The 12,139-nt window shown below is 33.4% G+C and overlaps 2 protein-coding genes across 2 annotated transcripts in view; both read left to right on the forward strand.

The window, feature by feature from the left end:
• The window catches only part of LOC106104348, a 43,854-nt gene extending 40,848 nt beyond the window's left edge, over positions 1 to 3,006 (forward strand). The window contains exons 15-18 of the mRNA XM_013284380.1: positions 317 to 468; positions 1,206 to 1,318; positions 1,577 to 1,759; positions 2,056 to 3,006. Of these exons, the coding sequence (XP_013139834.1) occupies positions 317 to 468; positions 1,206 to 1,318; positions 1,577 to 1,759; positions 2,056 to 2,571 (964 nt within the window). The 3' untranslated portion in view covers positions 2,572 to 3,006. The remainder of the gene's footprint in view (positions 1 to 316; positions 469 to 1,205; positions 1,319 to 1,576; positions 1,760 to 2,055) is intronic.
• A 2,241-nt stretch (positions 3,007 to 5,247) lies between these two features.
• The window catches only part of LOC106104370 (alpha-actinin, sarcomeric), a gene marked incomplete in the record, with an annotated part of 35,172 nt that continues 28,280 nt past the window's right edge, over positions 5,248 to 12,139 (forward strand). Inside the window, 1 exon segment of the mRNA XM_013284406.1 lies at positions 5,248 to 5,513. Coding sequence (XP_013139860.1) covers positions 5,385 to 5,513 — 129 coding nt within the window.

The raw sequence follows: 12,139 nt of genomic DNA on the forward strand, positions 1-12,139 counted from the left end.
AAAAGCGAGCGAACACCTTTGGGTAAACTATCGCTTTGATTCCTATGAGTTTATATGGAGGTGTTCACACTTCTCGATTTTTAGTTGTGCAACTAAACAGTTGAATTGGCTGCGAAACAATTGACAATCGCACAGCAGTTTTGCGACATAGATTAAACAAACTACAAATTTCGCTAAATCTATCGTAATTACCAAAATATTTCTGGTATGCATTAGCTTCCTATACATTACAAGGTTATTGCCTTTTTACATATTTTTCACAAAATAAGTTTGATAGAATTAAGTAAACGAGTAATAATGTATGGTGTAAACACAGACCGAAAAGCGTGCCCAGTTCCCCGATGGTGAAACGCGCGTTCTCGCGGCTGGGCACGATCACAGCGGGCTGGGGCCGCTCCATCCGTAAACAGCACTCACAACTCAATGCTGACGACAAGAAGAAATGGGCTAGCTCACAGGACTGCTCCAGTAAGTACACACTACACACATCAGACTTCATTATCATTATGCCCACTTGACTAATCTAAATACCTAACCTGCCACTTAACCAAATTTTTACTTTCAAAACGCTATAATCTTAATTTCAAATCGACCTTAGCATAGAAATAAATAAGAAAATATTTAACATTGAAATTCATTCACATTATAACAAGGGCATTTGTCAATAGAAGTGTGGACGGTTTAAAAAACACCTAGCTCTGCTCTTGGCACTCTTCCATTGCATTAGATGCGCAAACGACGCTGCCAGGGACAAAAACAAGTAGTTACATTTTTACTATTGTCATACGCAAGTTCGTGTTCTGAGACACAATAAATAACACTAAATTCTAATTTATGATACTCCTAATTCGAGTTTATAACTACCATATGTTTACTGGAGATTATTATGCTTAAAATGCTTAGATTACATTAATTTCTTTTACTTACAATAAAATGAAATCCTTAGGAAATAAAAAAAGCTATTAGAAATATCAATGACCATGTTTTATTAATATCAATATGTGAACCCATAACAGACGCACACTGTGATACCAAAATCAATATATTTACAAACCAACGACCAATTACGTCCATAACTTTTTTGTTTAAAGCATCACATGAGACACTTATGGACAATAAAGAACACGGCCAAAATGTTAAATTTGTCCACAAAAAAGTTCAATTTGTCTGCAAAAACAAAGCGATTAAAACAATTTTATTTGCAGATAAGGAGAGTAAAGATAAGGAGAAAGAAAAGAATGCGGCGTTAGCAGTGCCAAGACTGTCGGTGTGCGCGGACGCACAAAAAGTCGACCGCGCCAAGCTCGCTCAAACCGAGGTGATATTTCTCTCCTACATACGGCTTTATTATCCAACTACCGTAAACACTTTTATGGTAAACCTATAAATTTAATGCGATAGAATACCACAAGATATTGTTTTTATTCCCACACTGCAGTACTTTTCTTTAAATTTCATTTAATGAACAAATAGAAGGGAGAATGTAGAATAAAATAACTGAATAGACCCTAAACAGACAGAGAATTGATAAGAAGCGAGTAACGTTTAAAATATAAAATATCATTTTTATTTTCAGTTCTCCATAATAGAATTCGATCCAGAAACATTCCGCATACTGCTTGACTATCTGCACACGGGCAGCTGTCCTCTGACCTGTGCCTCTATACCCGGCCTCATCTGTGCCGCGGAGCACTACGACCTGCCTGAACTGCTGCAGGCTTGCTTCCACCACGCCAAACAATTCCTTAGGATAGAAGTCGTAAGTACTATTTTTGCCCCTCTAAATGAGTTATTAGTTCCATAGATTTTTTTGGATATGATACAATGCTTTGGGCTTTAGAACTCAGAAGGGTGCTTGTTTTAATGACGGCGTTCAAGGGTTCGTAACAAAGTTTAAAAGCTCTTCACTTAACCTTCTCTGAACTTGACTCAAACCCTAAGGAACAACTCGGTTTTGCTTCTATGCTCTATTTTACTTCTAGCTACAACTTTGCAAAATTTCTCTATTTAAATATCAATCCAATAGCCTGATGTGCGTTTTACTGTTTGTTATAGGTTTGTACGATGTTGATATCTTTGGAAAATTATTACTGGCGTTACACATCAGCATCTGAACTGGTCAACATGATATTGGCGTTCATCGAACAAAGAGCCTACGCCTTGTTCCAAACATCTGAATTTCTAAATCTATCCGAATCTATGGTCCAAATGATCATGTGCCGAAACCTCGAAGTACCGGAGGTTAGAAAATTTGAAGCAATGCTGAGTTGGGCGAGAAATAAAATCAAATCCAAATCCGCAAACAAGACTGACGCCAAAAATGAATTTAAAACCATCATGGAGAGGTTAGCTAGAGATCTAAAACTTTACAGGATCTCACCGCAGGAATTGATAAAAGTGGTTCTACCGTCGAAGGCGATAAAGAACGAACGTATTTTGGAAACATTGATGTACCAAGCGAATTCGGGAATGTACAGGATTCAGGACAGTTATATAGAGGCGTGCCAACAGCGCTTACAGAAACAAGACTCGAGATTCTCCGAGTTTGAAAGTTTTGACTATGGAATTTAAAGCTGTGAGATACCAGAGTATTAGATATATGACAAGAGATCGGATCGGATTCTTATATTGCAGTACGTTGACGCGTTGGAAAGTATTATTGTTATATGTATGTAGTAGAGGTGCGAGAAATATTTGTACACTTCTCGGATACCTAATCCTTGTTGTTGTTCATTGATACCTATATATTTTTTACATCTAGCTAGACGTGTTCAGTATAATCATCTCTATTTTTGGTACTGAAATTTGCGATAATGTGTACTTAGTCTGGCGGATGTATTGACCCGTAGCTGTTTGTACCTTGATGTATAGTCGCCGTTACATTGTGATCCAAGTTATAAAGATTTAAGAAAGACTTGTGTATCATAACTGGTTAATATGAGTGTTAATATAATTGTTTTCTTATGAAAGAGATTTTTGTTTAAATACACTTCTATTAAAATTATATAAAAGGTTACATTAATATTCTTTTGAATAAATATTGCAAGAATAATCCAAATAATGTTGTGTATGATGCAGACTTTTTAAAGACACGATTATTGAAATAAGCCCCAAGACTAAAACAGATTCAATGTTTTCTATAAAGCGACTGAATACAGCTACATAAGCGAGTTCTAAATGTTAGTTAATAAAATAACCTTTAAATTATTAATGTTTGAATTAAAAAAATAAAAATCTAACAAAAAACGAAAAAAAAGTACGATGTATAATTTATAGTGATTATTTGTAGAGATAATGTATGTTTATTAAAACTATCTGCGAAACGTTTTTATTACATAAAGTGTATATTCTTGTCTTATTCAAAACTGTCTTCCTCTAGTTTTCTTGTATCTATCTATAATTTAAAATAAATAATCCTTAGCAATCTTACCAGTAACACGTTCCTTTGAAAATTTAAACTTTAACAGCATTTTCAATTTCAATTTAACGTTGAATTTGAAGTAATAACATTTTATTACCAAAACCCTCAGAAAACAGTTTGAAAAGGAAAGGTTTATAAATAATCAACATCCATTAGTATTTCTGTATATTTTATTTTTCGTAAGCAGACTTGTTTACTTATTAACGACTGCCTGAAGTTAGCTCCCGAAATAGTAGTGCGAATAGGAAAAGAGCGGGACGAACATATACACAAAAGCCAGATGAAGAAGAGAGAAAGATTGTCTTACATCTGATGTGTCAGCGCTACTTATAGCCAACTTCAGATACACAAAAAATTGTTACGAAGATTATACATAGAGTATAAAATTGTATGTTTTTTTTTAATATGTATTATTCATATTTCTTGTATAACCGAAAATATAAACTAATGTCTTAAACTTGCACGCAAGAATATAATTACATAATTGTAATTACAGGAGAATTAACAATTATTATGAGTAAACTTGTAATTAATTTTTCCTAAATAAAATATATATCTTACCTTTTCATCGATTCTTATAGCTTTCTACTTTTATACCTGCTATATTTACAAATGTATTTAATCATTCTTTTTCTTACTGTTTATTTATATGTAAAAAATTAAATAATATAAAAATAAATATATAAATGTTGGGACTTTCAAAATATATATTGAATAAATTGTCTTATTTAAAGTGACCACAAATCAAAATGAACTCTTTTAAATAGGTATTAAATAAGCCTAAAATGTTTCTATAATTGTGGATTGAAAAAAATATCTGTAAAATTTTATACTTGTGAAAATATAGAAGGGAAGTTCTTCTATTTTTGAAAGATGGATGTTTTTTGAGATTTGATTTTAATATATTTGCTCAAAGCTTGGAGAAATTATCACTGGCCAGTAAGAATTAAGAAACCCATTTGTGTATAACGAAGTATTTATCGACTTTAAACCATTTAAAGCTCCACCGTTTGTATTATATGTGTAGTAGTTACCCTCTCAGTTGATGTATGCAATACTCATATTTGTACTTCTAATAGGTTAAAGTAGTAACACCAAATGTGTCAAGCTCTTAAACAGTTGAATAAAACTTTTCTATTCCAAAATTTTAACCTTCCTGTGATTGTGTATGTTGCTATAAGTATGATAAATGTGGTATCTTCAGATAATGTCAAGAAAATTATAAAATGTAACTGTTATTTTGCGTGAGCAAGATTATTATTCAATGAACATTTATGTGGTGAATACATTTTTTTGTGTACTTTTCGATTGTTTTATTTTCTATGCTTTCTAGATTTATATTGACACACTGCGGGTAGATACAAAAAATGAGTACATAAATGTATGTGTTTAAAGTAAGGTTTGTTCCAATAAAAACTTATGACTGGTAAAAAACGTATTAAGAACAATAATATAATAATTAATGAAAAACACAATAATCATTAAAAAACACAAATTGAGTTATCCTAATTTATAATAATAAATATGAGAATAATCGTAACTGAAAATGTAGTGATGTCACGTTACGTTCCAAAAAGCCTAGAAATTTTCCATTATAAGCAGATAATACATGTGTATACACCATAAGTTAAAGTAAGAAAAGTAATTGATAGTTGATTCTCCTATAAATAAATGTAAGTTTTTTAAGTATATCCTGTGCGACAGACTTCTATATTATTAGACGTACAGTTAACACAGATAAAAAATAAGTCGATCTTTATATGACATTTGACAGTTAGGAACGCTGTAACGGAACGTAATGCTCGTAGTTTCGAACGCTGCCGCGGGGAGCGCTTGCGCGCCAGTCGTCTCGCAGCGGGCGTGTGGCCGGCTGCTTGTTGCAGTGCGCGGTGCGAACTAACACACTCGAGTTCGCGGTCATAGGCTCGAACGAACATCGAATTCGACGGTCAGTGCGGTGACCATGATGATGGACAACGGGGTGATAACAAATAACTATGACGGGGTGTATGGGGACGGGTACATGGAACAGGAGGAGGAGTGGGAGCGCGAGGGTCTCCTAGACCCGGCATGGGAGAAGCAACAGAAAAAGGTCAGTTGATAAGTTGACAAACTAAATGTTAGACAGCCGAAACCGAACCGTTTCAAAAATTCACATGCAAATTTACGATAAAATAAAGGCAATGTTACCTTATCGTTGTCGTGACTCACGTTCCTAAACATTTTTCTGCTATGTATCGAGTACAGTCAAGCAATTAAATGGTACAAATAAAAACATGATTTGAAGAATTTAATGTCATCAGAGATATCTTATTAGAAATTACTAAAGTAGCTACGTAAAAATTATGCTATGTGTTTGACAAATATTTATTTAAGTTTTATCGCTTTCCATACATTTTAACATAGGAAATGTTAGTTTTTTGTTTATTAATTTAAAAAACGCGCGCATAGTGTACAATTTAAAATCGACATTACACATTTCCCGCCGCTAGTTGAAAGTAGATCGCGGCCGTGGACACTATTAAAAGATTTCTTAGAGCTTTAGGAGTGAGCGGGACGACAGCATATCGCGTCCCGCGGGAGCGAGCGGGCCGGAGAGATGGGAGTCGAATTTCCGTTAGTCATGTCCTAAAATGGGTCCGGCGCAGGCGCCGCTGAAAGCGCGGGCGTCCGTCTTTACGTCACCTAGAACCCCATATTTCAGGAAATCTAGTGGATTCAGCGTTATGTGTCAATGTAAGATGCATTAGTCTGTCAATATATTTGCATATGGTGACCACTATGACGCAGTTCCTAGTAAAAGCAGGGACGAATTGAGCTGTCATAAATAAGATACGAGTAAAATATTAAACGATGGGCCCATGTAAGGATTTCATCAACTATTTTGGTGTATAAAATTGTACAAGTTCAATAATAGTATGAAATAAAAATAATTTAAATTAGTTCATGGAATAGAAAAGTAGATAGGTACCTATCACCCGTTGAGTAAAAAATAAACAAACAGTCTGTAATGGACACTTAAAGGTTATAAAATAATTTTAATGTAACGAACCTAGTGACTTTATTATATAAATACTAAACTAATTCAAGGAAAATAAATGATAGGTAAACGAGATTTAATAACGCTGGAAATAAAAAAAAATATTTTCTGATAAAATGTATAGTTGTTTTTTGATAATGACAAATAACACGCTAACAGTTACTAAGTAACAGTAAACTAAAATATTTAAAAAAAAATTATAATCGACAGATGCTGCATAAACTTAAGTATCTCCGATAATAACGGCCGTAGTCGACTAGGTTCTGACTTTACCACAAAAAGTACATTATAATGATAATGAGGGGCGTGTACTTCTATCGTTTGAAATCTTGAAGGACTTTCGATAGACTCGTACATAAACAAAGAGGCTGCGACACGGTGCATCGCCCGATCGCGTATGGAGGTTCAATGTCGCGGCCGTGGCAACTCACCCGACCAGTCTCACTCGCCCCATCCGCAGTGCCTTCCGCAAGGAGGTCACTAGCACAGGCCATCGTGTTTACTCCTCTAATTGTTTCAAAAAAGGTCAAAACACTGGCACACGATAAAACGGCAAAAAGAAAAAAGCAAGCCGTCTTATAACTGATGACAGTGACGTTGTTACATAAATATTGGATTGCGTTAATGAAGCGATTAGTGTTTTTATTGTTTTAACAATTATGATAAGAATTATATATGGAGCGTTTTAATTTTTTTAAATTACAACAAACATCGAAATTTAAGTATTTACGATTTAAAACATATACATTCGATACACCAAAACACCATGTTGTAGGTAAATAATAACAAGATTTTACGAGCATATTAACCTACTAGGATGTCGAGAAGTAACGACGGTCAAGCAATTTGAACCCGCTTTCTCCGCAGCATGTTGGAGATATTTTAGAAATTTTATCATTAATTTTAGATAAATCCAGATGCCGTAAAAGAAAAAAAACTGTCAAAAGTTTGGAAATTCATACGCAATGTGAACGTATATTAAAAATATTTATTAATATTTCATTATTAAGCACGAACGCTTATAATCTATGAAAAAATAACTTTACGTCAATCGTTCTTGACGTAAAACACGCAGATGAATGGATAACAAAAGAATTATAATAAAGCCAAGGTTGGAAATTACATCTCGGAATGTAGATAATAAAAACATATCTAGAAAATTGATTCACTAATAGTTTAGTGAGTCGTTGAATAAGGCATGTATAAAAAATAGCACGAAAATATATAAATCTCACGTTGTTTATGATAAGTTCTTTTTACTTTGATCACACCAAAGCATTCGAAATTTAAACTTTGAAGGACGAAAATGAAAATTTATTTAAATTTAGAACGCAACAAAAACATCGAACGCCCACAATTAGTTTGGTATTGTCAGCATATTCATACAGTTTTTGCTCTGGACATTATGAGTTTGTTTCGTTACAATTCGTTTCAATTTAAACGCTTCCAAGTACTAACATTGATATAGTAGAAATTGATGTAAGAACGCATCACAATAAGATAAAGTTTTGCGTTTTTGTAAATTTAATGTATAACATTTCAATTTTTTTCTCATCGTTGCTGGTTATCTTTGGCACCAATTCAAGTGCCAACTCCAACAGCCGGATCATTACAAATCTCGATTCACAAATTCTTTATAAAACGTGTAATTTGCCATAATTAAGAGACGAAAACTTGTTTAAAAGAATGTTAATTTTATTATTAAAATTTGCCTTTTGATATTAAAAGTAATGAATAAAGACATTGAGGAGACATTTAATTTGCATCAAATGTCAGTGACCAAGTAATGATTGGTAAAGACTGCAAAAATCAAACTGGTATGAAATAAAACCAAAAAGATTTAAGTTTTTTTTTAATTACCAAAATTACAGTAAAGTCTTTTGTACGTGCGATAACAAACATTTAATCATAGTTGTGTGAATGAATAAAACCTTTTTGATGTCAAATGTTCACAAAGGCGTTTGTGCCACTCCCGCCTACGTAAAGTACAAAGTACTGCGCTGTTGAAATCCAAGTAAAAGGGCGTTGTGTCTGAATGTGTATGGCTTTTAGTGGTATAGAAATACAATTCACTAAATTGTTATTGATAAATGTACTAACTGGTAATTACATCCAACCTAAGCTTTGAGATATTTAAATTAAGCTAAATTGATTTACAAAAAACAAATCTTAACAAAACAAAAGAACACTATATATTTGTAAATTGTGAACTATGTACGTTATTCAGCTAAGTAATAAAAAATCAAATATTGGAAGTATACGTAGAAAGGAAGATATTTAAATGATGGGCAAACAAGTTTCTTACTAACGAAATTGAATCATAGCATTTGATAAACATTTGACATACTGAACCAATAAATACTTAGTATTTTTAGAGAAACTCCCTGCTTTTCATTAATATTTAAAAACTAGCAGTTACTCGCGACTTCGTACACACAATATTAAGATAAAAAAGTAGCCTATAATATGTCCATCTCTCACCCTTCAGTGAAAGCCCAGTCGAAATCGGTCCAGCTATTTCGAAAATTACCCGGAACAAACTTGCTGGACGGACAGACAAAAATATTTTAAATGTGATATTCGTTATTAGCAACGCAAAGCATCTTCCCGAAATCGGAATTTTTCCTTTGATATTACAAACAGACACTCCAATTTGTTGAGAAATACAAGTTATTGAGAAAGCTTATTCCCATTGAATCAAGCTGATGATGATTATGATAAAGTATGCCAAGTTTAATTTAAGTAAAGTGTGATTTGAAGTAAGAAATGTCTGATGCAAAAACCGGATAATGAATTTCCGAGAAATAACATACTTCCGTATGATTCATTGGAAATTAATGAGGTCAAAGAAACTACCTGTATTTAATTCAGAGTTGCCAACATTGACATCTTATATTATGAGTAACCGTTGCGACTTTACGTATGTTATGACATCTATATCCTATTCTAAGCAAAAAATTAAAAAGTTATTGAAAACTCCCGATTACCTTTGTAATCTAACCATAAAACTTTTCCACATTTTTCTACATAAACATGTCGGCAAAAAGTAGAAACCTTTCACAGTTACATTTTTCAAATTTTCCCATAATTAAATTGAAATTAAAATTTGCCATCCGTACTATCAAATAAGAATTTATATGTTTTCTAGCTTTTGACCCCGATTTCATCTGCGTCAAATTTAAAAATAATAAGAAAGAAATGAAAAAATATAGTTTAGCCTCACAGATTAATAACTTTGTAACGGTGAAAGAATTTTTAAAATCGTTCCAATAGTTTTTGAGCCTATTCATTACAATCAAATAAACAAAGTTTTCCTCTTTATAATATTAGTACAGATCATGAGTGAGCAACATTACTACTAAATCGTTGACATTCTCGTCAAATATCGATGTCCGTAACATTTTCCTTGTATTGAGTTTCTTAGTCAAAACTTTTGATAGTGTTTCTAGTAAAAACCACAAGACGACAAGACTTCGTGCAAACGGCCAGGCGCTGTTGTGCCCTTGCCCACGTCAATAATATTATTTTAAGTGGACCGGTTCTGGCGCGGACGGTCAACTAAGCCTATACAAGTATTCTATTATAGATCCCTATTCTAGTAGGGAGCATGTATAGGAGGTATATGTATAGAATAACATGTAGAAAGCAGAAGCAAAACCCGTAACTAACTATAAAAATCTATCGTGGAAAATTTGGAATTTACCAATAAAACTTAACTAGAATTTGGTGGTTGTCCATCTATACTTCTATACTATCTATACTAATGTTATAAAGATGAAATCTTTATATTTTTGTGTGTATTGTAATAAGTCAAAAACTACTGGGCCGATTTCGGAAATTCTTTCCTCATTAAAAAGGTACATTATCAGTGAGGAACATGAGTTATGATTTTAATTATTTTTTAATTTCACGCGGGCGAAGTCGCGAGCAACAGCTATTATTTTATATCTTAGCATTTTCCATAGAACATTTGCTGTTGAATTTGATTACCCAATATTATTTTGAGACCCTGTTTATTTGCACCATTATTACAATTGTAACACATCAATTGTACAAAAACTTTCTATCATTTAAATTAATTATTGTGAATGAGTCAAACAATTGAAGGATAAAAACACTACAAAGCATACAGGACATTCCAGTGTTATCAACGCACTCGTTTTTCCTCGCTGTTATTGTTCCGAAATGCCGTGGCTGATGTTTCACACGAGGGCATGAAAGTAGGGAAGACTGATTTAATAGTTAGCACGCGTTAAAACAATTGAAATACTGCACTGTCCTATTAACAGCATCATGTTTTGCCCTCGTGTGAAAGTATGAGAGATAGTCGCCCACTCGGCGCACTCGAGCTCTGTCAACCTTCTTATCATGATTTTACTCGTCCATTAACATGGACCATGTCTCACCTCTTCTACGCTCTCTGTTTTAATTTGCTTACGACACACCTTGTTTGTGTATTAAATTTAGAGCAGGAAGTTTGCTCAGCGGCATTTTAAAACATTATGTAAGTGAATTTGAAAACGACTTTTCTCGATACTGTACCTAACCTTAACAACGTCTTTAAAATCTAACCTAGAAGTAGATGTTTTCATTCCTTTGCACTATTGTTGATAAATTTATATGGGCTCCACTACAACATAGATACTCCTTTTATTGACACTGTAACTGCTATTGTTTTGTGATTGAAAACTCTCGTTTAGATTATCATAGACGGTCAGCATGAGACGTGAAAAGTTAGCTTCGGTTTATTTTCGTAAAAAAATGTTGACAGGCTGAGTTTGACGGGAGAGTGGCAGTGTCGCACGCAGCCAGCCGTTGGTTATATTCCTAGCGTAGTGTTGCCAACGTCGTCTATTTTCGTTCCTGTCCTCACGCCCACGCGAATTGCTTACACTCACTTGCAATTATAATTAGAAAATAGTTCCAAACTAAATTTATAACCAACGTATGTACTCGTGATTTATACATCGGGAAATCATATCGAGGATACGTCATGCGGCTAAAATTAACTGTGTTGGTGTTGTTTTTTATTAACTACTACGAAAATACAAAGCTAAATGCTGTATTAATACTAATTTATTAAATAATTGCCTAAAACTAATTTATTTAGAAATTGCGTAAACTACATCTAAAGGACATTTTTTGTGTTCACTGACAGATAAAGCCGATAATGGCATCATGAACTTGTAAACCAATAATATGACCTTGAAAATATGCGATCCACACTAAGACAACGGAAAGTATAATACAAAAAGAAATTACCGCGTTTCCAAGCCTATATATGAATTAAAAATAAATTAAAAATAGAGACAATTTAATAATTCAATTACATTGGCCATATCTATCGGCATTGTTATCACTACTGCAACATTCATTGATTATCGACCCAGATAATTCCATCAGCTGTCGTTGCGTAGAACGAGGGGAGCTGCGATTGTTATTGCATGGCCCCAACTATTGTCCGTTGACCATGAATCTGAACCTATAGAAATTATATTTTATTTATAATATGTAGAACATAACAGCATTAAAGAGCAAAGAAAAATAGAAGTAATTGTATATAATCAATGTTAAGTATTTACGTAATTGCATAGCTAGTTGAGGGTCATTTGCCAATGGTATTAATGACAATAGACATTAAAATGCAATACAACTTAAGACTGGAAACCCATCAAGAG

The sequence above is a fragment of the Papilio polytes genome, unplaced genomic scaffold (assembly GCF_000836215.1).
Source record: "Papilio polytes unplaced genomic scaffold, Ppol_1.0 DF823688.1, whole genome shotgun sequence".
Taxonomy (NCBI): Eukaryota; Metazoa; Arthropoda; class Insecta; order Lepidoptera; family Papilionidae; genus Papilio; species Papilio polytes.